Raw genomic sequence first — 26,623 nt, forward strand, 5'->3', positions numbered from 1 at the left:
AAACTTTGTGCCAAGTCTCGCTCTCACGATAGGGGGGGGGGGGGGGGGGGGGGGGAGGGGGGACACATCCCTTCACCCTCACAGCAGAGTTGTCGTTATGACGCTTATTTGGAATTTGGCGCCAACTGAAACGCGCAGATGTGAAGTCAAAGTTGCCAAGTCAAAGAATAATTTGTTGCTTTCTGTCGTCGGAGTGAACTGTGCCAGAATGCATTAATTTCTTCCTCAATACAAATTCAAATCTTATTCGCAACTGAGTAATCGAACTGTAACGAAATTTACTCATTTTTTAAGGTTTTAAACGACAGAATAACTATTTATGAAACACGAGAAAATTTGACAACAGAGCGGATCAGCGTGAGGTCAAAGCAACAAAGATTACCCTTCATAATATGACGTCATTTAGTTCTCGTAGTTGTGAGGTTGTGTTCGCTTGATCGTTGTGCTTGCTTATCATTCAAAGTTATCATCAACGTGCTTTCGCGGAGCTTTCGTAGTCTTTTCGCAGATGTTTCGTGCAAAATAAAAAGTAAATATTACCCATCACCGTTCGCGAATCGAACTCGGCCAGTCGGTTTCAACAATGTCGTCCCTGGAGACGTTGTTCGCGGTTTTTATTTCGATCCTAATAACACCATTCCTGTTCTTCTTTCTCGGGATCGTGTGTTTAGCCTCGATCGGGAAATCAATTGGATTACGACGTCTCTTCGCAAGTTTCCTGGTCAAAGTCTTCGAGGTAAGAGCAACACTTTCTTAATCCACTTTTTTGCTTTGGCCCCCACATTCTGTCTCCGAGCCACTATCTCACTCAGCGGATAACCTTTGATACTTGCGTCTCAAAGAAAATCACTATCTAGCCCTGTGCGGGCCGCAGAGAATCATCAGGGCACTCACTGCGTCCTTAACTTTATTCAGTGCCTGGTACTTCTTGCCCCATCTATCGTGAGCAAGTTTATCACACAGCCCCTAAAATTCTTCTGATAGCACTCGGCAGAGGTGCTCTGTCTACGCATTATGGTTATAACTTTTCAACTTTCATTCGAGTAGGAACGGTGATCAGTCAAGGGTCCTAGAGTTACAGCCGTCTTTTTAGGCATCGCTGCAGCAAGTCTCTGCAGTAGGAATTCAGAAAATTTCTCCTTCGATACGTATTTGTCCTTTTCAGTGTTCATTTCAAATGTACTTCAATTTGCAATGAGGGTCTTTGCTCAGTGTCTTCTTATTCAAACAATAGATTGACCTGTTAACAGCTCACCTGTATAATTAGTACTTATCTGTCTTGTAAACAATCGCCATATTCCTCTTCTTCTGGACATAATATTCTCTGCTTTATTTGTAATCTCTTCTCTCTTATCAGTAATATTTTTGAGAACGAATGATTTTGTTGGAGTATTTCTCTTTAATATTATGTACTCTACTGAGAGCTCTAATGTAGGTACTCCACTTTAATACTGCTATGTAACAGATGGATATTTACTCAGTTAAACTTTGCTTTGCACCAATGAAAGTTCTTCGTTCTTCCAACCTAAAAAGACCTGTTAATTTTAAATTGAGGTTAGGTCTTGCGGTAGATCACTTTTATAGGTATCTTTTCTTTTCTGTTAACATAATTGTATTTCACTTACCTGAAAGATTCTTATTGGAAATACCCAACAATTCGATGCTCCTCTTGCCCCCTCTGAGAGTCGCTTCATTTAATTTTAGCATTATAAAGAGGAACGTTAGGTACTTGTGGTCCTGCGAATAGAAAAGTTAGATGAATTCGGTTATCTTCCTTCAGTAATTATTTGGGTGCTCTTTATTTAATTGCAAGGGCTCTAACTGGATACTTTATTAATATTGTCGTATCTGTTGTTCTCTGTTAAATAAATTTAACGCAACTCAATTCAATGTAGAGAACAGGACAGCTGTCTCTCTTCATGTAAAACTTGTTTACATAGAAACTTGCGCATCCTTCATAGCTATTTATAATGGATGTTTTACACTTTGAGTTCCTCAAAGAATTCATCCTCAAGTAATTGATAGAATACGTTCCTCAATTTTCCTCATAAAGAGAAGGCGGCATAGTTAGTAAGTGAGAACTGGAAACCTTTACTCTCTATATCACGCGTTGTGCTTTTCCTTCGTACGTCAGTTTATGGCACTGTGCTCATTCTTGAAAAGATTTGGAAATTGTTATTCATCCTTTTTTGGAAAGATTAATTTAATGAGCACCATTACCATTCATTGTCCATTAAGTTCCCCTCAATTGCAACGTCCTCCATGGGCATTTCCATCCTATGCCTTTTCAAAGAGCCAATCCACTTCTGATAGCAGTAAGTATTACTTTTGTAGGTGCCTTGTTTAGCAAAAGCTCTTCAATTTTGGTGTTTTTTGAGCATGGTAAAGTTAGGTAAGTAAAAACTTTTCTCGGCCCCCGATTCCTTAAAGCTGGGATTGACCCCTCTTGTTATAAAGCATAGGGAGTGAAATCAACAATTTACTCCTAACCTCCTCCTCCCCCTCCTCCCCCTTAACTTACCCCCAAATATTCGGTCCTAAAAATTACCGCAAGGAAATGTAGCTTTCCTTCTCTTCATCATCCCCTCATCCACACATACATCTCCTCTTGTTGACAGTTTCATTTTTGTTTTGAGGTCTGTCCTTGGAACTGGACAGTTTTTTTCTTTTTCTTTCTCTTTATAAGCATTTGCTTTGCACGCCAGCATTTGGATGTTTGTGCTTAGATTCTAGGAATGGAGGCAAAATTGTCTGAGAGGCTATCATTGTCCCACACAACAGTAGGACAGAGGCGTCACTCATTCGGGATTCGGCAGGAGTGTAACTCTCGCCCTTGCCCCACATCTTTCTTCTGGCCTTTTTTTGGGAGGGGGGGGGCTCAATCTTCGTGGCCTCTGATCAATTTTTAAGCCCCTTCCCCCTGGGGGGGGGGGGGGGGGCTCTCATATGCCACGGGAATTCGCGATTTAAATTCTTGCGAGAAACAAGACGAACCTCTGATTCTCTCTGAAAAGAACTGCCGAAAGAATTCCCGCAAAATCGCAGCCTTGGAGTCCCTGAACAAACTGGGAACCTTGCTATTCCATTCGCTCCCTATCTTTGCATAGAGAGTTTAGCAGGATGTGGAGGTGGACTCTCTAATATCGCAGGGGATTCCCTCTGTTATGACCTCAACTTTGAGAACTTTCATGATCTTGTAAGTTCATTTCAGAGAAAGAAAGTGGCACCATCGTGTTCGGGGACGGAAATAGGGACTTTTCGAGGCAGAAGTGCATTTCATCAAGGGGGGTGGGGCACAAAAATACAATGAGCAGCAGCGTGACTCCCACAGTTCTAAAAGAGGCTTTGGAAGATTTTCCTAGTATCAAAGTGGGGTCCAGTCAACTTACTTGGCAAAATCCCCTACAATTCTATCGGAAAACCAAGTAGATAACTGAGAAGCAGCTCTCCCCCTTCTCCCCCCCCCCGCCCCCTATTTCACCCCATAATCGTGTTTTTTATTGTATTTTAAATGTAAATCCTCGTGGCACACAAGAGTTCCATCGACTAAAATTAAGCTCATGCAGTAGTTTCGGAATTTTATCGGAATTTCCGGAAAGTCCGAAAATAGTACTGGTTTTGAAAGGGCGGTTCGGAAGTACCGAAAAAGTGCGGAAATTCCGCCAGAAGGTCCGGTATTCTTTTCATTTTTTGTCATTTTTGTCATAGTTTGAGCGAGCTATTCAAATTTTTGACATTTTTCGAATTTCGTCAAATTGAGGTGCTAAAAAAGTACACACTTTTTCTGTTGAGGAGGTACTGAATTTCTTGGGAATGTACTGAAAAAGTACCGTACAAGTACTGATTTTTGGCCAGCTTGTTCTCGTAAACTCCCTGGTTAGAGCTGTTACTTAAAATTTTGAAAATTTTATAAAAAACTCACGCTTTCAGAAGCTCAGATGCTTTCACGCTTAGAAGTCATTGTGAAAACGTGAGTTTTTAATTAAATGGTCAAAATTTTAAATTTTACTGAAGTTTTTCGGAAGTGAAACTTGCATATTGGCAGGCGCTTTAACTTTACCTCAACATTTTCAGCTGCCATACCTACATATAACCATAAAAACCTATATTTAGGCGCCATGTACAATTCTTCAGGAACCATGAAGAGTTCTACCAGTGAAACAGGCATTCAAGGGTTCAGCATCTTCTGAGCCCCCGAATTTTCACGCGCTCATCTGCCGGCTTCTCACATTGGGACGTACTTCTGTCAAACAGAACTATGTGCATTATGAATGTGAGCCCTGTTATGCATGTATTCTTATGGGTATCAGGGCTCATGTCTTAATGCACATAGTTCCGTTTGATAGAAATACGTCCATTTTTCTCATCGGCTGTCCATAGATCTTGCTCGAACATTTTCTGCACCTACGGCAGGCAGGGTTGCCACAGTTAAGGAATACTGGGAAATTTCGGGGAAAAATCGTCATATCACCTTCATTTGAGGGGCTTGGAGGACAAGGCACTTAAGTGCAGGTTTTAAAAAAATTGAGGTATCAATGATTTCAAGTAAAACTAGTCCTAACGCATATTCTATGAAAAATTCGCCTCCAAATTCCAATTCATAAGCCTCAAAAAGTCAGTTTGAACATCTTCCCGCCTTAAGGATCCATGCAATTTCGAAACTTTTAACACGTATTTCTCGAAATAGCAATAACTGCACTTATGCGCCTTGTCCTCCAAGCCCCTCATTTGCTTTCTCGAGCGGGTTTGACGTTTCGAACACAATGTTTGCCCGAAAACCATTTTTAACCATGTCTTTTCAACGTTCCATTTAAGGGGCTTTTCATTGATACCACCTCGGCTCGGATCAACCGTTCTGAAGTTACAGCCTCTTAAAGGTGCTACATACGTCTGTCAATTTGCCCGGACTTTGAAAGCTCAATAAAAGTTGAACGGGGCATCCAATAAAATTAAAATTTACGTTTTTCAACTCACAATCAGCTCAGTGAACAGAAAGTGTGCCAAATTTCATGCAATTCTGAGGGGGTCAGGTCAAATCACTGGTCTGATTTGGCGTGGAATGACCCTCTGGCATTGGTTAATTGCACGGAGTTTCGCCAAAATCTGTCCGGGAATTTAATTTTCCGAATTCTGTAGCAACCCTGGGCAGGGCGTTGTGGAACGAGTAACGATAAACATTAAGAAATATCATAATTCTGACACAATATACCTCCTCTGTCGGCGATCGTCGAAATAACAGGCGCATGTGACATCTTCGATAAGTCCTGTCGACGAGGGGTATTACTCAACAGGTGTGACCAGACTCACCCCTATCGATTAAACGCAGCAGTCCTGGGAATGTCAGTCTCGGTGCACTCCGTTCCGTCCATTCTTGCCGGTTTGCAAGGTCTTGTTTCCATGGGGCGTTTCACGGGATTTGTCCCAGGGAAAAATCTCACTCGCCAACTTGGAGAAAATATCGAGTTAGTCAATACTAATTACAGTAGGTACCAAGTAGAGTCCTTGTGGAGCATAGAGTACATAGAGTCGTAATGTAAGTGGGAGAGCTGGCGCCATGTTCTGCTCGACGAGTTTTGAGCCCGGTGTGCGGGGTCACTTTTTCGATACATATTCGATCCAAAATGACGGTGTGGAATATGGCCGGGTCCCCGTGTATCGCAAACAATCGATTATGTATCGAAAAAGGGACCCGGCGCCGCACAGGAATCTCGGAATTCGGGACCTGGAAAATGCTTAAAAGTGGCGCCAGCTCTCCCACTTGCATTACGACTCTAAGTATGTACTCTATGTTATGGAGCCCTAAGAGAGACTCAGAGAGAAGGATAACAAATTTTATTATTCTTTTGAACGGGGAAAAGCCCAGAAGTTTCATTCCTATCGACTGGAAATTGGGACTTATCCCATGAAACGTCCTGTGTAGACAAGGCCCAAGGTTTTGCACTTTTTCCCGTTATTGGACGTCGATAGCACTGCTCAAGCCTTTTAAGAATTGCAGCGGAAGTGGAAAACTGACCGAGCGCTATGTGCATGTCTAACTTGCCTACACGAATCAGACGCTGGCTTAGAAGAAGCAATTTTGTTATTTCGTTGAATGGGGAAAAAGCCCAGAAGTTCCATTCCTAACGATTCGAACTTGGGATAAATCCCATGAAACGTCCCGTGTAGACAAGGTTTAAGTTTTGCACATGGTGCACAAGGTGCAAGTTTTCTCCGTTTTTGGGCGTCGAAAGCACTGCTCAAGCCTTACGCCTCGTCTCCGTAGGACGTTTCATGGAATTTTTACCAAGTTCGAATGAATTTTCTGGAATTTTCCCGTTAAAAAATACAACAAAATTTCTTCTTCTTCTTTTGAAGTCGTTCCTGAGACTCCACAAAGACTCTCAGTTGGTACTGTAATTAGTATTGACTAACTCAGTAATTCGTAGGAAGGTAAGAAGAAAAGCCCGTGCAATTTTCAGTCAGGAATACTCAATATTAATCTGGTAAAAACTCAATTCCTGAGGGGAACATTGGCAACATTGAAGTGCAGATACGCTATTCCGTCCGGGAAATGATGGATTCTGTACCTCTGCCTGCTTCACTCTTATAACTTCCCATGCCTCGTGAAAAATTGAACATGGTGCCTAAAAATATAGGCTTTTTATAGTCCTATGAATGGCAACTGAAAGTTGTGATGTAAAGTTAAAGCGCTTGCTGACGTGCAAGTTTCACTTTAAATTTCTCACAGATAACGAAATAACGGCATCTAAAGACACATTTTAACTGGCTATACTCCCGAAAAACTGGAGACCACCTCTATAGAAAAACTTCTTCAGAATCTCTGAATTAAATCTGAAAGCACTCGAATTTTCGCGTTCAGATGTATTTTTAACTTTCAACATATTTATCGTACTTATTGTTAGCCCTTTAAATAACCCAATTTTACCGCAAAAATTGGCAACGATGTCTTACACGGAGTGGTGCAACCTTTTTGACAGTGACACACCGGAAATGTCAGCTAAGGTCTCGAACTTTGAACTTTCTCGTAGGTTGTAGGGTTGCTAACGATACGACTCTGCGCTGAAAGGTTTCCTTGAATCTAGAGTAACGATGAACACATCATGAACGTAATGATGCTCCCTGATGTAATTGTAGAACCCAGTGCAATAAATTGAGGAAACAAAAAGTTTCTATCAAGATCGACAAAATTAAGCTTTTCCTGTGGACAGCATTTTGCAATTAGGAACTACAATTTCCGGCTCATCGACTTGAACTTTGCGACACTTATGCGCATAGGAAAACTAACGACACGTACGTTGTTTCTAAACTGAGCAAGGAATTGTGGTTCTAAATTGCAAAATGTGGTCAATGCAATGCTTATACATTCGTCGTCTCATCAGTTGGACTGCATTTCATTTTGCAATAAGGGGCTACTACTTCTGGCTCGTACATAAAATCACGTATCTGCTCAGGGAAACTATCAGCAAATGCGTTGTTTCTGAAATGAGCCAGAAATGATAGTCCCTTATTGCAAAATGCAGTCCAATTTTCTATTTTAATCGTAGTTATTAGGAAAGGTTTCAGCAGGAGCCTCAACATTTCTCAGGGACGAAATAAATTGTCACCACAAGCTCCTTCACGCGTCGGGGCCGGATTAAGGGGGTGGCCACAGGCGGCAAATCTAGGGGGCGGCAAATTTTGCAATATTTTTAAATGTAGGTATAAAAAAATCGGATTTAGAAAAAAAAATTACAAACGAAAAAAGGCTACAAAATCTCTCATTTCCTGAGAGTATAGTGATTTCTAATTTTGTCGTCTTTCAGTGATACAAGAGACAGCACCTTTAATCAGTCGAGTTAGGAGAGAAACCAAACACACAATTTGGCCTGGAACGGCGAGACTTAGGGAGAAATGATGGCGAGGACTTGAGACGAAAAGGAGAAGCCCTCGGCGCGGCAATCGGCATGTGACTCATATTAGCGCCTACAAGACTGCACGAATACTTCACGCATTGCGCCAAACACAGTGCGGTCAGCGTGAAACGGATAGCGCCTACAAGACTGCGTGAATACTTCACGCATTGCGCCAAACACGGTGCGGTCGGCGCGGCGCGGCGGCGGATGTCAAAATCATTAAACCAAATTTTGTGTTTGTTCTTTCCTAATTTTTTCGTTCATTTCTTATGAATGGGAGACCTTGTCCACGAGAGATAGGTTTACGAAACTTGACTCTCGCGCAAAGTTCCGTGACCTGACAGGGCTTTCCCAAAAAATGTGTTCAACACGAGTAAACGCGTCTTATGCACCCCTCCCCTTCTGGCACGTTCACTTGATGGTTTTTATTGATGTTTCAAAACGAATGAGAAAGGGGCGGCAAAATACAGGCGGCCGGCGGCCCATGGGCGGCAAGTAGGAAAATCCGGCCCTGTCACGCGTGTAATTTTATGCATCGGTCATTGCGCTCATGAAGAAAACATATGGTTTCGGGTGTATTGAGTTGAATCTTAATAAAGCCGAAGTAAGCGAACATAGAGCTATTGAATACATTTTCTGAAATACTGACTTCACGCGCAATACAAATCCACCACGCCCTGAAGCACTTTTACTTAACTATTCATTCCCAAAAAACCCTTAAAGCACGAACGCGAATATTTCAAGTTTCAGGGAACGAAGCTCCCTTAACCGTGAACGGTTATAAATGGATCACGTTTTGCAATTAGGAACCACAATTTCTGGCTCGTCCGTAAAAACACGCATGTCTTTAGGGAAACTAATGGTACATACGTTGTTTTCAAACTGACCCATAAATTGTAGTTCCTAATTGCAAAATTTGGTACAAATATCATAAGTATTTCATGCTACCAGCGCTGACAGTAATCTTCAGATGAATCGAGTTAAGGAAAGTAGCTTACAGTTATGTATCGCTGTTAATTTTTCTTTTAAAATCCATCATGCTTATTTTCTTCAAAAGAGAGTAAAAGAGAAAATAATATAACGGTATATGTATTGTTTTAATTGACGTTTCCGCCTTAAAGAAAATAAAAAACTGTTCTCTCCGCGAATTTTCAATTTTCCGTTACCTCTCCTCGCTTTCTTTTATAATTATTTCGAGCGATTTTACTTTTTGCCAACTCTACATAATCCAATATTTCTGTCTTTTTAGAATAAAAAAGGGAGAACTTTTTATTTCGCAATTAATTAATTTTTGCGAATTCCAAGTATTATTTTCCGAATCCGAGGATAAGTGATTCTACAAAGAGCTTCCTTTCAGCTCAACTGGTCGAAGATTATACTGCACTTGGCTTGATTTAATTACTTTTTTTTTATTCTCTCCGAATGGGTCCGTCCTAATTTTATTTTCATTAAATCTTTCTCATCTATTTATATAGCGCATGATTGCCGGCGTAATCGTGAATAATAATACCTACATCATACGTTCGTTTAAGTATACTGAATACATACACACATTAATTAATTGGAGGAAAGCGACATTTATGCTTGAGTTGGATGACTTGTAAAGTGCTTTGTCTAGAGAGGATTTACAAAGCAAGACACGGAAATCTTTGAATATACACAGATCTTATTGCGACTTACAGTTAGAAAATATACCTTTCCAGTTCCTAAGTACAAATTAATGTAAAAAAAAAATATATATTCGGCTTTTCTTGATGTATTGCAAATTTTTTACTGTCCTTGGAACTAAGGAGCGAAGATCCAAACGATGAATAACGCGTAGAACAATGGACGAATGTATGAAGTTGGGTTCGAACCCAACATGCAACTATTTGAACTCTGCTGTGGGCCGGGTAGCATACCCTAGATTTTGCAGGCGAAATCTTAGATCTGCCCACGGCCTACACGCGCTTGCAATGTATGGCTCTCGTGACAGGGTACAGGTGCGATCACTGTTTTCCTCGAGCGTATGCAACCATTGCAACCCGGCACACCGCCGCGGAGTTTAAATAGCTGCATGTTTGTAATGTAATCCTGCACTGAGTATGAAAAGAGCTTAAAGCAATAGATAATTTTAGTTTCTTATCGGAAAGCGTAATCCAATAATAATTGTTCCATCTTCTTCTCCTAATCATTTCATTGTGCTTTCAGTATATTTTTGCTGAATTGCGTCTCATCTAACTATCTCGATTTTGAGCCGCGAAGCGGTTGGGGTGCGGACCCTTTAGTTTGTAAAAATTGCATTCTTGGAGTTAATTTTGCAATTTTAGAATGAAGTTACGTACCTCGTCTGGGAAACGACGAGTTTAAGCGCTCGTTTCGACTCGAGTAGTTCTCTGGGGTATTTTTTTTTCTTTCTTTCTTTTTTTGGAGCAGGAACTTCGAATTTATGTATACGAAAAACTTAATTTTCTCATTATAAAGTTCAATTTTCCCCCGTATTCTACCTGAAATTTTGCCGACGCGACATATGCTCTGTTCCTTAATTTTGTACACCCTATCTAGTGTCCCGTTGGAATTCGAGATAATTTTCACTCGTCCTCAGACGAGACTTTAATTAATTTTCCACCCGCCGAGTTGCCACCGCGAGTATTATCTACTGCGTGTCCTGCCGCAACAATTTGCTTCACTAAAATGTTTACGAGCTGCATGCTTTTTTCAAACCAAGTGACATCGATTGACGATGCGAGCGCAGGCGAGAGTCCTTCGAAATAATTCACCTGTCGCCGGACGTAACGTAGCTCCTCTGTCGTAAGGACGTATCTCAATTTCAACGTGAGCCCTGTTTAACATATAGATTCATGCATTTTGGGGCTCATGCGGTTATCGAGATACGCCCTTACGTCAGAGGAGCGACGATAATGATCACCGCTTTGTGCTCCGTTCGCAGTTTTTCCTCAAAATGTCTCCTTGAACTACTACTCATTGAAGACTCATCGAAACCGCGTAAGCATGGAGAAAATAAAGATGGGGGCAGTTTCTGATGTGTTCGAATATTGTAGCGCATAACGGTACAATATGGCGTCCATCGTCCTGCTAAAATCAGATTTTCTAGGCATGGAAAGCGGGCAGTAACGCCCGTTGTTTTGGTGTTATTCACTGCAAATTATAATTGAATCAGTGAGTTCGAAAACACACCAACTCGGGAAAAAAAAATTGTTCAGGAAACACCTAAAACTGCGCAGCGGGCGAAGAAGTTAGTTTAAGAAAAACCTTTTTGGTGCCAAAGGATAAGTACTTGGAGACTTTGTAAAGCACCAAGTTGAAATCGATACACCATGTTTGATGACAGAGAATCAAGCGTTTAAAAATTTCCGAGTGGGTGTGTTTTCGTTCTCACCGACTTTCAGATACTGATTTTTCATAGTCTGCCCTGAAAAATTTATATTTTTCGACCTGAATAACGCTTGAATATTTATAGAACTTGCTGGTACAAGGTATACTGAACCGAAAAAAGAAAACCGTTAAATCGGATGGTCATCCGTTTCTCTTGAAATGGCAAAAAATGGGTGTTTCCAATGAAATACTTCGATTTTTCCCTTTTCCCGTCGCTGTTTCGAGCACTTCCGATTGCAATTTCGAAATTTCCTTTTGCGTGCAGATGCTTCTATCCATAAGTGTTACTAAACCGTAAAAAAGTGAAAATCGAAAAAAAACCCGAGTTGGTGGGTTTCTGAACTCACTGATTCAATTAGACTCTCGGGTTCTACCTTCTACACGTATCGATGGCAACTTGAACAAGTCAGGAATCGAGAAAATAACAATTATATGAGCTCAGATCTTATGTATTTTAGTCTCAATTCCAATACAAACGCAATTCCCACCAGAAAACAAAAACTCGTTTAGTTGAATCTTCGCCAAAAATATTTGATTCAAAACCACTCCAATTGACCGAATGCGGACCTCTCGTGTGTCGCCTGGTCTGGTCCACTGCTATGGACACAGAAAATCACACGTCTTCTCTCCGCGATTGATTTCAATTTCAAATCTAAAACAAGTTCAATGACAGTCGAAAGTGAGTTTGGGAACTTATTTGCATTTATCTCACTGACGCGGTATGCGCTCATGCCAGCTTGCATTTGCGCTCATACTCGACGAGAAATGGAGATTTTCTTCCTTCCTTCCTGATGGTCACCGATTTACATGAAAATTAAGCAAACGTTTTACAGTGGCGTGGTGTGCTCTGCGATATATCGATTGATCTGTCATTTAATCCTATGGAAAAGAATCGATAAAAAGGGTGTTTGCAACGAGCACCTTAACAATCGATTCTTTACCGTAGCTTTAAATGGGGAAATATCGATAATATAATCGATCTTTCACGCTTCGCCACTGGCGTTTTACCCTCTTTACAGCCTTTCTGTGACCTTTGAGTGATCAAAGTGATCAAGGTACTACACTGCCGTGCTAAGGGAAAACGCCGTATGAACATTCGAGAGTTGCCAAATTTCCTTCGATAAAACGCTTATTTTTGAGGAAAGATATGAATATTTTTCCGATAAATTTTTCAAGAACTTTAAGTAAAATTGCGATCAAAATTATGTGAAAAACTGGAAGAAAATTATTCAAAAATCCCGAAAATTCGTGATTTAACTAAGGAAATTTGGCAACGCCTAAAGGCTCATACGGCTTTCTTCCCAAGCACGGCAGTGTATAGTTTCGTCCCCATCAGGAGTCTGGATTTTATCATGGGTTTGTGTATTTTCATGGATTGGTTGCAGGTACGAACTCGTGGTTTTTTTAGGTTCTGTGTGGGTGCACACGGAGAAAAAAACTTCGTGCACGGGACCCGAAGTTGAGGTCATATGGATCTCTGAAGTTTTCAGATCACGCGTCCGAAAACTTGAGGTCGAGCTGCCGATGTTCGGGTCAGACATCGAGGCGCTTCGGTATGTACCGGAGTACTTCAGATGTGTGATCCGAACCCTTCGGTATACATCGAAGTACTTCAGATGTCTGACCCGAACTTCGGCAGCTGGACCTCAAGTTTTTAGATACGTGATCCGAAATGGATGACCCGTATCAAATTTCCCGTAACCAATGTACAATAAAAACGTTAATAGCTTAAATAAGAAGTGACTTTGGTAATTTTCGATGCAAGAATCGTGTTCTACGTGAAATTCTGGTTAAGAAACATGTATCAGAATCCTTAAATTCGTACCTTGTCTTGTGGTCCATCACACGGAAAAAATTAAATTGCTAAGAAAAGTGACTACAATATTTCAACGTAGATTTTACAACATAAAACCGCTACTTTAACCACTATTATAAGCTAATTCAACCACGGGGGTGGTTAAAGTAGCATTTTTTTGTTGTGAAATCTACATTGAAACATTGCAGTCACTTTTTTAGCTATGGAATTGTTAAATCAGCAATTTAATTTTTTCCGTGTACTGTATTCAGTACAGTGTAACTATGATAAATGAATCAGTGAGTTCAGAAACCCACCAACTCGGGTTTTTTTTTCGATTTTCACTTTTTTACGGTTTAGTAACACTTATGGATAGAAGCATCTGCACGCAAAAGGAAATTTCGAAATTGCAATCGGAAGTGCTCGAAACAGCGACGGGAAAAGGGAAAAATCGAAGTATTTCATTGGAAATACCAATTTTTGGCCATTTCAAGGGAAACGGGTGACCATCTGATTTTACGGTTCAGGTTACGGTTTTCTTTTTTCGGTTCAGTATACCTTGTACCAACAAGTTATATAAATATTCAAGCGTTATTCAGGTCGAAAAATATAAATTTTTCAGGGCAGACTATGAAAAATCAGTATCTGAAAGTCGGTGAGAACGAAAACACACCAACTCGGAAATTTTTAAACGCTTGATTCTCTGTCATCAAACATGGTGTGTCGGTTTCAACTTGGTGCTTTACAAAGTCTCTAAGTACTTGTCCTTTGGCACCAAGAAGGTTTTTCTTAAACTAACTTCTTCGCCCGCGGCGCAGTTTTAGGTGTTTCCTGAACAATGTTTTTTTTCCGAGTTGGTGTGTTTTCGAACTCACTGATTCAAAAATGAAAGCTCGTGAAATGAGAATGACTTGATATTTGATAATGACTCATACATCAAAAAGCGCAAAGTTACTCGACAACTATGTCGATCGGAGCTTCGGAGCTCAAAATTAATACCGCATCCGTCTTGTTGGAAACATCCGCCGGCGAAAATGAATTAAATCCGCTAATCCGTCCTTCCTCGAGAAGTTTCGACCGGTCCGAGCGACAACACCGGCAGTCATTGGCCAAAGACAGCTCATTCTCATTCGAACCGTAAGCAATGCAAATTGCATGTCTAGTCGTTCACGTAAGCTGGTCAACGGCAGGTATGGCACACTGCATACGCGCACCGTGATTAAGTAATCGCGCTCGTTAGCTCACTCGGTAAAAGCGAAGGATTTTTAAGTATTTAACAACTGCTTTGTCGGGATTTTTGGAGGTGTGAGTATATGCAACGTACAGTTTTTTGCAGTTTTGTTTTTGTAAAGACTTCAGAAAATTGCCGGGGGATTCAGAACAGGGTGTCTACAAGTCGTCCGGAAAGTCCGGAAATATATACGGAGAAAAAAACCTCGTGCGTGGGACCCAAAGTTTAGGTCACATGGATCTCTGAAGTTTTCGGATTGAGCATCCGAACACGTAAGGTCCAGCTGCTGAGGTTTGGATCACACATCTGAAACTTCAGTTCGTATATCTGAAGTACTTCGGTTTTCATATCCGAAAAATTTCGGTTCTCACATCCGAAAAACTTCGGTTCTCACATCTGAAGTACTTCAGATGCAAGAACTGAAGTTTCAGATGTGTGATCCGAACCTCGACGCCTAGACCTTAAATGCTCAGATGCTTAATCTGAAAACTTCAGAGATCTATACGACCTAAACTTCGGGTCCCACAGACGAGGTTTTTTTCTCCGTGCAGGACAGGGTGTCTACAAGTCGTCCGGAAATAGTACTGATTTTTCAAGGGCGGTCTGGAAGTACTGAAAAAGTGCAGAAATTTCGCAAGAAAGTCCAAAGTTTCTTTCATTTTTGTTGCAATTTGAGCGGGAAATTCAAACTTTTGAAAATTTTCGAATTTCGTCTGTTGGAGGCACTGAAAAAGTACTGATTTTTCCTGTTGAGGAGGCACTGAATTTCTTGGGAATGTGCTGAAAAAGCACTGTAAAAGTACTGATTTTTGGTTTGCCTGTTTTAGTAGACACTCTGCAGAATCACTTCCCTGTATCTTTCGATAAGTCACCAGTGTGCATAACATCAAGTGCTCCTTCATGTTACTGTGTATGCAATTTCACCCACCGCGAAGTCGATATAATTGCATCACAGTATTTGATCGATCTGAAGCCTCAGTGAGGTACTCGATTGACATCGTATAACCGATAATGCAACTGGAAATGGATAATTGTGACTCCAAACCGGTATTTCTGCTGTACTTAACAGTTTGAATTTCTACCTGAATGCTCGTTCTGCCTGACTTTGTCTTAATATGTACGGCCTCACTGGAAAAAAATCTCTTGGATCCAGAGTTCAGACTCCTAAAGAAAAATTGACAAGAAAATATACTCTTGATCCAATCGGATTTTTGTTTGAATCAATAGGAAATCCGCTTAAATTAAGAAGCTTGGCTCTCGATTCATGCAAAAATCTGATTGAATCTAGAGTATTATTTCTCGTGAAATGTTTTAGAAGTCTGGACCCCTGATCCAACAGACTTTTCTTTCCAGTGTGTAGGCCTATAGTTTAATATGCAGTATTAGAAAAAAAAGAGCTGGAGAATAATTTTGAATTTAACTATTTTCGCAAATTTTCATTGTCAAAAATTCAAAATTGAGAAGAAAATATTTTAAGCATAACAGTTGTCAAAAGTTGTCCTTAAAATTGAGTCGTACGGAGGAATAAAATTTGTCATTTTTTCTTCCTCGTTTAAGCATGACTTGCTGCGTTTCTGTCACATTTGGACCGTACAATGATAATTTTTATGATTATTTGCCGAAACCAATTTAAGGACATGGTTCCTTCCGAGTTGTCACCTGAGTTTTCAATTGCTTCGTCCTGAAGGGCTCATAACCACCGTTGACACTACTATTTTTACTATCGTAAAATCACCACTTTACATCTCAAGTTGGTATTTTCACGCTATCTTGTTAGTTAAAACGATGTTTAAGTAGACACTCACGATTAAGAGGATCGGGCATGGTATTGACCCACATTTCGACGCTGCGCAATTCGACAACAATTAGACTGAATTAAACCAGTGGCGATTCTTAAAAGTTGACAACACCGTTTTTCTTTCATTTAAATTTAGGTATGTGAAATAATCCACTCTAAGCGAGGCAGATTGCCTCACCTAAAATCGATATTTTTAATGGATTTAAACGGAGGAAAATCAGTGTAGCCAACTTGGTGGAATCGCTACTGAAGTGAATAAAAAGGAACTTAGTCACACTGTCAAAAGAAGAGATATCATTCTGAGCTTGTCTATAGCCGCACAGTTTCTCCGCTCTAAAATTCAGAGTCGTGAAAAATTATTTTGAAAATTGAAGTAGGGCTTGAACATCTCTAACATTGAGGGAAATGGAGGAACAACGCTTCAAATCCCTTATCATCGGTTCAATCTTGATATGTTTCTTGGTTCCTTTCCGTTAAACTAGTCCCCTGCTTAGGAAAACACGACTATACTTTGTAATGAGGTACTGTTTTGTCGGCTCATTTTAGAAAAAATACATTATGTGCCACTAGTTACCCCATGCAGAAACGTCATTTTATGTGTGAACTAGGAATAGTGATTTTGTGGATGAGTCAAAAATAGTCATCTCATACAGCAAAATGAAGGTTAGTTGAGGGTATCAAAAATACGGCCCGGTGGTCTGTCTGACTGCAGAATCAATGTTTCGGGCCAGGTGGGCATGCATCTCTTAAATTTCAGAGCTCTCTCTCTTGATTAGCATCCACGTGACAAAATTCATTCTCTTCGAAGATCAGACATCAAACAATCCATACTCTTATACGAGAGGAGAAATTGGTTTTTTCGCTTTAATGCCGGATGCACGATCATGGATACTGCCCACGTTTCGTCAATGCCTCATCATGAACATGTCTTTCAGGGTCTGATATATTTAAGTCTGGTCGAGTGTTAGTTTTATACTTTCCACTGGAAAAAAAACAAAAACACATTGGATCTAGATTCCAGACTCTTAAAAACATCGAGAAGAAAAAATACTCTTGATTCAATCAGATTTAAGCTTAAATGAAGAACCAAGCCTCTTAATTTGAGCGGATTTCCTTTTGATTAAAGCTCAAATCTGACTGAATCAAGAGTATTTTTTCTTGTCGATGTTTTCAAGAGTCTGGACTCTAGATCCAATGTGTTTTTTTCCAGTGTTCAAAATTCAAATTTTACTACTTATATGTACGTATTTTCAATTTTGTATTTTATTCTGTTTCAGGTAAGGCACCTCACTTGGAAATTTTTGCTTTGTTAGTGGAACGAAAATTTCATCGCGCGATTACACAAAAGAGAGGTTAGAAAATACAGCACTAATTTCTTTTTCAGGTATTTTCTTTGTTGATAGTTGCTTGGAAAGACTTAAGAGTTTTTCTGCCACTCTTATTATACCTGATACACAATCACCAATGAACCCTGTAAATGAACTGAATGTATTGTTCCTCATAAAGGAACCTTTAACTGCTTACAATTGGTAATTTAATTTCATTGCGCAATAAGGTAAATGAGGTTCTCCTTTTTCAACTCTGAAAATTGATTATTTATTTATATCGAATTTAATAGTCAGTCGCAACAATTCGTATACCTTATTTTAAGACGTTTCAATTGAAAATCCAATTTTCTTCCCGTTTCTTCTCACTCCCAAAATTGATATACCTTCCGGCTTCTGTCATTTCCGAACCTTATGTTGAACACTGAAAGTTTTTTCTTAAGTTATCATTTTGATTTAAAGCGTCGTGTCTTGTCGACAAAACTTGGTTTTTTGAGTTGAATATTTGCGGATTTAACTTTAAAGTCGGTTTTTTCTGTTAAAGAAACGTTGCTTTTTATGGTTTTTTCAAACTGAAACTTAACGATAGCAAAACGACGGTTTTTTTCAAAGTAAAATAAGTGATGTTGCGTTGAATTCGCACGGGTTTAACTTTAAAAAAATCAAATTTTGTCGACAAGAAACTACGCTTTAAGTCAAAATAACATCTTAGGAAAATTTTTATTCCGTGAACCTTCTTTTTTGTATCTCATACTCTTAAAAGTAAAATCCCCTCTGGTGCATGATACCCCACATTGGGAAAAAAAACACATTGGATTTAGAGTCTAGACTCTTGAAAACATCGACAAGAAAAAATACTCTTGATTCAATCGGATTTTTGCTTAAATCAAGAACCAAGTCTCTTAATTTGAGCGGATTTCCTTTTGATTTAAGCACAAATCTGATTGAATCAAGGGTATTTTTTCTTGTCAATGTTTTCAAGAGTTTGGACTCTAGATCCAATGTGTTTTTTTTCCAGTGCAAAACATGCTTTTGAGCCTATCAAATATGTACCATTGCTACATATTTACTCTTTTTTTTTGTAATTTTTGATTACCGACTAATCTGAGCGGCAACTTCGAGTGTGTCACGATACTTGTGAACTGAGAAAAATCGCGTGTTCCGTCATGTTTATCTTTTTACAACGAGTGCCTCCCCCGAGTTGGAACTTTCTCGGCCGCGAACAATAATTTGGCGGTCAAAACACAGTGCGCGACGAAAACTAATCAATATCAACTTCAAATGGAAGCTGTGTTGTCATTTCGACACGAACTTTAAGTGAATAAAATCACGAAGGGTGTTTTGTAGGCTTAGAATTATTTACCTTGCTCCTGAACGCACAATTGAATCAGTGAGAACGAAAACACACCAACTCAGTAATTGCTCAATTTTTATTAAAGACAATCAATTTTCATTTAGTTCATGGAAGTTAGCGCATCTGTACCAACTTGGACCTTAAGAACGCCCCTAAGTACTTTGTCTTTCGGCACCAAAAATCTTTTTCTTAGACTAACTTCTTCACGCACTGTGCAATTTTGTGTGTGTCTTGATTATTTTAATTTTTGCGAGTTGGTGTGTTTTCGTTCTCACTGATTCAATTGCGGTAGATGACCTCGTGTACACGGTGTTTCCTTTGAAAGACGTTACCTGTGCTCTGCCGTGCAAAGGAAGACAGCCGTATGAGCCTTTGGGCGTAGCTAAATTTCCGCAGATAAAATACAACTTTTCAGGGAAATCTATGAAGATTTTTCTCTGACATTTTCAAAGATATTTATTCCGTTAGTAAGTCCATAACTTTTTTCATTTTTCTGTCGTTTCTGACGCAGTTTGAGCGAGAAACTCAAACTTTTGGAATTTTTAAAATTTCGTCAATCATTGAAGGTACTGAAAAAGGATTGAATTTTTCTGTTGATGAGGTACTGAATTTCTTGGGAATGTACTGAAAGAGCACTGTAAAAGCACGGATTTTTGGCGAACCTGTTTAGTAGACACCCTGGTCTACATAGCCCGTAACTTTTTTTCAGTGAGTGCGGGCTTGAACCAGGAAATAGCTTCCTAATTAAGAGGAAATCAGAGACTAAGAAAAACGTATTCCCAATACTGCGCCCTCCGTTCTCCACGATTTCTGAAAAAAAGCTCACTGCAGCTGCACCCTACGTTCGCGACAAATCCCTAAAAACTAAGGCGTTATCGCGTTTATTATCGAATTCCAATCAAGCACGACGGACCATTAGCATAGCGACGTGATGTGGCTTTGTGCCCAAAATCCGCGGGAATCTCTGAGGAACGGCACTTCTATAATAACGAACAAATGGATGTATTCATGCTAAAAGGAACTGTGTGCATGGGATTTGCGTGAGACATAGTTCCTTTTAGCATAAATACGTCCAAATGCCCATGCGGTCAAGGCGCCCGCCCGCAGCAAAGCTTGCGAGTGATGGATGGTAAGTGCAACTTTGAACTTGGGATCAGAGTCGCGAGGCCTGAATGATCGATTATCGATGTTTCCCATTTCGAAGCTGTGGTACACAATCGAGTATTAAGGTGTTCGTCGCGAACACTCTACTTATCGATCCGTTTCCATAGGTTAACATGGGGAAATATACCTTACGCGTGACTGATGGTAAGTGCAACTTTGAACTTGGGATCAGAGTCGGAAGGCGGTTAAAGCGCGAGGCGTGAATGATCGATTGTCGATTTTTCCCGACTTGACGCTGTGGTGAAGAATCGATTATTAAGGTGATTCGATGGACGCCATATTTTGTGTCAGAACGGCATGCGATATATCGCATCAATTGGTTCCATTTTTTTAGCTACTCGTCATTTTTCTCCAATCTTGAGATCGCAATTCTGTTGTCAGGAGACTAAAGCAGTCACTTATTAATTTTAACAAAGAAACTCAGCGTAATAAAGGCGTGGTTTTTTTTTAGAGAGAAAACATCGCATTCGACACTGATATCGAAACTGCACTCGAATGCGAGATTTTCTCTCTAAAAAAACCACGTCTTTATTACGTTGAATTTTTTTGTTAAAATTGGTAAGTGAGTGCTTTAGTCTCCTGACAACAGAATTGCGATCTCAAAATTTGAGAAAAATGACGAGTAGCTGAAAGAATGGAACCAATTCATGCGATATATCGCATGCCGTTCTGACACAAAATACGGCGTCCATCGAATCACCTTAAGGTGTTCGTTGCGAACACCCCGCTTATCGATCCTTTTTCATAGGTTAACATGGGGAAATATGCCTTACGCTGGAAAAAAATTGTGCCATCTCTACAAGAAATGATCGCCTGAAATGCCTGACGCTGATTCTTTCAAATATCATAAAAAGTCATCAGAGAGGCATCAATCCGGTTTTAATTTCAATCCTTCACTTCTCCGTGTCCGTGGGAGGGGAAAGCAGGGAGTCCGAGGTCAAGTGCTCACACCGGCAAAACTTTCACACATTTTATTCGACTAACTTGCTTTTGGTCTCAATTGAAGGCTCTCGTTTGGGCATTTAGCGGCAATCGCTGGAAAATTCATTTCAAAGATGTTTGAATGAGACTTCTCCAGACTATCTCATCCAAATTCGGGCTGAACACCGATGTGGATTGCCAAGCTTAACAAATAAAATACAAATAAATATAAAAAACAGAAAAAACAAACAAAAAACACACAAAAATTATTATTTGCCCCGCAACACTGGAAAAAAACACATTGGATCTAAAGTCCAGACTCTTGAAAACATTGACAAGAAAAAATACTCTTGATTCCATCAGATTTAAGCTTAAATCAAAAGGAAATCCGCTCAAATTAAGAGGCTTGGTTCTCGATTAAAGCAAAAATCCGATTGAATCAAGAGTATTTTTTCTTGTCGATATTTTAAGAGTCCGGACTCTAGATCCAATGTGTTTTTTTTCCAGTTAAGTATACTCGCACGCGGTGCTAAATTTGCTAAAAATGTGCCTTGTCGCCTCAGGTTTTTAGAATCGACCTGAAAGCGCGATTTTCCTGCGAGGTCCGTGAATATTTAATGTGTGTTTACGGAATTTGACGTCAGGCGTCGCGTCGTAGTAGGTTTTCTATTTTCCGAGACTCCTTAATGATGCTCCATAGAAGAGCGTTGACCCCTCTCATTCGTAAACACTCAGCTACTCGTATCCGTACGCGAAACTCGTTGTCGGCCCGTATCGATTCCCTGTCTGGAAATTCGGCGAAGTTTCCGGAAGTAATCAAAGTTGTTATTTGTAAACAGACCCGACGACGGGAAATTCAATTAAGAGAAAATGGATTAAGTTTGGCAGAAAGGAACCAAGTTTTTTGAAAAACCAGGGGGTTTACTAATTGGTTGGTTGGCAGAACTCTATAAGCATCAGTATCACTAGATGCAGTTGGTTTCGTTTCTCTGAATCGAATTTTTTGGCTCTAAACGATTCCTGAGGCAGGAGTCCACAAATCCGAAATTCCGGAAATAATACTGATTTTGAAGGGCGGTCCGTAAGTACTGTTAAAGTGCGGAATTCCGCAAGAAGGTCCGGAATTTTTGTTATTTTTGCCGCAATTTGAGCGAGAAATTCAAATTTTTGAAATTTTTCGAATTTCGTCAATTGGAGGTACTGAATAAGTACTGCATTTTTCTGTTGAGGAAGCACTGAATTTCTTAGAAATGTACTGAAAAAGTACTGTAGAAGTACTAATTTTTGGCCAGCCTGTTTTACTAGACACCCTGCAAGAAAATTTGTATTCAGTGAACCTTCTCTTTTGTATCTCATACTCTCATAAGTCAAAAACCCTCCGGTGCATGATACCCAATTTATGTTTTTGAGCCTATAAAATATGTACCATTGCTACTTATTCACTCCTTTTTTTCGTAATTTTTGATTAGGAATGAGAATTTCAAATTTTTCAATTTTTTCAAATTTCGCCAATTGGAGTTACTGAAAAAAAACTGAATTTTTCTGTTGAGGAGGTACCAAATTCCTTGGGAAAGTACTGTAAAAAGTACTGATTTTTGGCCAGCCTGTTTTAATAGACACCCTGCAAGAAAATTTGTATTCAGTGAACCTCCTTTTTTGTATCTCATACTCTCATAAGTCAAAAACCCTCTGGTGCATGATACCCATGCTTGACATGCTTGACCCATGCTTGCTACCCATGATCCATGCTTTTGAGCCTATAAAATATGTACCATTGCTACTTATTTACTCCTTTTTTTCGTAATTTTGGATAAGGAATGAGAATTTCAAATTTTTGAAATTTTTCAAATTTCGTCAATTGGAGTTACTGATAAAGAACTGCATTTTTCTGTTAAGGAGGTACCAAATTCCTCGGGAAAGTACTGTAAAAGTACCGATTTTTGGCCAGCCTGTTTTAGTAGACACCCTACTTAGGAGACCTTGAAGCGAGCTGTTTTTTCCTAGGCCCGCATCGCATCGCTCGCCATCCTCGCTTAACCGAGACGGGAGCGCCAGCCACTCTCACCTAGTCAGTCACTCGATTTGTCCAAAGTTGTAGCCAAGCCGTCTCCTCGGTTCTCACCTACGACCTTGCAGCCGTCGCACAGTGGATCAAGTCCATGGGGAAGCTCGGGCAAACTTTGGAAACTTTAAAAGCTCATAACTCCGTTCATATAAAACTTTGAGGTTTTAAAAGTGGTTCCATTGATTTCCTCGTGAAATTTTCTCCCGGCAGCACCTCTCAAAACTTAAAATGTGACGGAATAAACGTAAAAATTTGCAGTTTTAGCCAGAAATTCCGTGTCCTACCTCTCTAATTGACTGGATCCACTGTGCGTCGCGTCCACTTCTCGCTGACTAAGATTCGTTGTAGCGCTCGGGCGAGTAGTGCGATCTCATACCCGTCCGTGATAGCCTGCCTCTGCATTTTACGTTTTATGATGCGCAATAAACGGAGAGGTTTTGCTCGATGGTGGATCGTCGATATCATTGTTGTCTATTTCGTTAAAGGACGCCACGCGTGGGTGGGAGAGACGCCATCGATCGTTAGACGGTTGCAAAGCTTCCATGAACGCCCGCAGCTTCCGCGGTTTGGAAGTTTTCGCACTATCATGCTGCATCTTTGGCTCTTTGTTGTGTGGCAGATTTTTTGGGGGTTTTTTCTAGCTGCAGGGTTGCCACAGTCAGGCGAAACCGGTAAATGTCAGGGAATTTTAGATAGTCAGGGAAAACCGAGAAATGTCAGGGAATTTTAAAAAGTCAGGGAAAACCGGGGAATGTCAGGGAATTTTAAAAAGTCAGGGAAAACCGGGAAATGTTAGGTAATTTTAAAAAGTCAGGGAAAACCGGGAAATGTCAGGGAATTTTAAAAAGCCAGGGAAAACCGGGAAATGTCAGGGAAAATTACGAAAATGACGAAAATGTCAGGGAAATTTTATTTTCTAAATTCTTTAGCAACCCTGTGGCTGTCTACAAGCCATTGGCAGAAAAATTAAGCTAAATCACTTCGATTTGCTCTCTAGAATGGGTTTGAGGTTTCGAACAACAAATTTTGCCTGAAAACTATTTTTAGTTATCCCTTCTTGACCATTCGTCACATCTTCAACTGTCAGGGAATTTCACCAAAACGTGTCAGGAAAATGTCAGGGAATTTTATTTTCTAAATTCTGTGGCAACCCTGCAGCTGTCTACAAGTCATTGGCTGAAAAATTAAGTATTCGAAATTCGAAGATCTAATTACCGTCCTTAATGCCCAACTCTGAAAAAAATGGTCGAAAAAAAATGTTACTTAGATTACCCCTCGCCGAGAAAAAGTCTCTTGGATTCAGTGTCGAGACTCATAAAAAATTTGACAAGAAAAAATATTGTTAATTTAATTAGATTCGTTCTCGAACCGAGAGCCGAGCCTCTTAATTTAAGCGGATTTATTTTTAATTCAAGCGGACATCCGATTTTATCTTGAGTATTTTAGAGTTTTTATCTTGTCGATTTTTTAAAGAGTCTGGACTCTAGATCCATTTATCTGTTTTTCTCGGATCCTCTGACTTGAAATTTTGACCCTTTATTCGCAAATGCGTTTAAAAGTCTTCAGCAATGAACCTAAAATCAGGTTTTTTGGCCACCATAAGCAATTGAATTTCCTTCTTTAGGCCTTTTTTCCAATTTTTTTCACCTTTATAAATCTTACAATTAATTAGCTTAAAGTCAAGTGAACTGCTATACGTGTATTTATCTATTTTCTCCGTTTATAGGTTGGGCATTATCGCTAAATTAACAGAAACATTCCGATTAACGGTAACAGTAACGAAAGCCCACGCGCCTCTTATCGATCAAAGCTGTGATTCCGTCTCTTATTACTTTCTCGCTCCCATAGGGTAGAGAGGAAGTATTGTCATCCTCCAAAAAAAAAAAAAAAAAAAAGTTGAAATTTCATCATTTCTAGACGTTTTAAGGTCCCAGGAGTAAAAATAACCATACTTGAAAAAATGTGTGTCCGTCCGTGTGGCGTCCCCCAAATCTGTCTACAGCGATATCTCAGAATCTATCTGTTCGATTTCATTCAAAATTGGCACAGGACACCATATCTATGGTCTCCTTATGCACGTTCAACGATTTTGAGGTACGCTAAAATTTGGGGGGGCTACGCTCAATTGTCCATTTTTAGCAAAATCACACGGAAAGCTCATTTTGAAAGACTGTAAATTTTGAAAAATGTCTTTAATTCTTTAACAATGGGCATCAAGCACATCACCTGGGTCATTAATTTAAGTTCCAAAAAGATCTTTGGACTAAACTCAAAATTCAAGAGATACGAGGCCCAAAAGTAGGGCACTTTGCTCCGCGAAACAGCTCATTTTCAAGGACTGTAAATTTGAAAAAAAATAAAATAAAATGCCTTCAATTCTTCGAAAGTTGGCATCAGAGCACCACCTGGTTCATTAATTTAAGTTCCTACGAGGTCTTTGGACTAAACTAAAAATTGAAGGGTTACGCGTCATATAGCGAGGAGAGCACTTCGGTCACACGGAGAGCTCATGGACTGTAGATTTTGAAAAAATGCCTTTAATTCTTTGAAAGTTGGCTCAAAAGCACCATCTGAGTCATTAATTTAAGTTCCTAAAGGATTCATGGACTAATCTCATAATTGCAGAGGGGCCGATAGGAAACGCTCAATTCTCTGATAAATGAGTCGGAGCGCTTCTAGATAATAGCAGCAAACGCTTTGAGTCAGGTGAAACCTAGGAATTCAAATGCATTATATAATGCATCATATACTATTTCCAAAATTACTCCGTAGGTAATCACAAAGCAAAATTAGACAACTAATTAGATACATACTCACATTACAAAGGTACTATGAATCATCAAGCTAACGCCAAGAACTGACACTTAGATCTTTATTAAAAACTAATATGTTTGTTGTTAATGAATTTAGAATCCCGGCAGATTCCATCTTTTGCGGTTCCTTTTTACGAGGTACTAAGCACAAATATAATGTAATAATTCGGCACAAATATGACTGATTTAATGCTTGTTAATGAAGGAGGTTATAATTGTTATAACGTGACGTTTGTTGACTTGTCTCTCGTTGACGTTTGTCGATGGCGCTCTCTATTGTTTTCGCTTTGAGTTACGGGGATACGCGGTAAGGAGATGGCGCTCCTGGCGGGCGTGTCGTGAACCTTCCAGCAGGTAGATTCGCCCGCCAAATTTAAAATTTGGGAGATGCTAAGCGAAAACCGTTTAGTTTTAAGACTATTTGAACATCGAATATTCATTCTACCCATTCAAGTAGATATTTGATGGCTTTTGACCGTGCTTAAGGAGAGATTATAATATAAAATCGTATCTGAAGTATGATGTCAATGAATCTAATGGATCCTAATGAATCGTAGAAAAGCTAAGATTTTTACGGATCGCCATCTTTGACAGGAGACTTAGTTAATCAATTACATATTTAATTGAAGATGCCTCATAAAATCAACAAGTCGAGTCCGAATATATGAATTCACCACATATCGCGAAGACATTTACAATGAAGTTCAATGGTTTGAATAAAAATTTCATAACTATTATCCTGTGATCAAAATTCCAATCAAACTTTATGATTTTGTAAAATTGGCAGTATTTTTCTAAATATTCCAGTAAAAGTGTCTATGCCGGCGCGAAGCGCCGGCTCGAGCGAGAAAGTCCCGTGCGGTCCCCGCACCAATCCGCTAAGCGGATGG

At 39.8% G+C, this 26,623-nt stretch overlaps 1 protein-coding gene across 1 annotated transcript in view; it reads left to right on the plus strand.

The window, feature by feature from the left end:
• Nucleotides 1-419: 419 nt before the first annotated feature.
• Nucleotides 420-26,623, plus strand: part of Gpat4 (Glycerol-3-phosphate acyltransferase 4) — a 44,912-nt gene continuing 18,708 nt past the window's right edge. The window contains exon 1 of the mRNA XM_019052570.2: nt 420-736. Coding sequence (XP_018908115.2) covers nt 584-736 — 153 coding nt within the window. The 5' untranslated portion in view covers nt 420-583. The remainder of the gene's footprint in view (nt 737-26,623) is intronic.

Source organism: Bemisia tabaci, chromosome 10 (genome assembly GCF_918797505.1).
Source record: "Bemisia tabaci chromosome 10, PGI_BMITA_v3".
Taxonomy (NCBI): Eukaryota; Metazoa; Arthropoda; class Insecta; order Hemiptera; family Aleyrodidae; genus Bemisia; species Bemisia tabaci.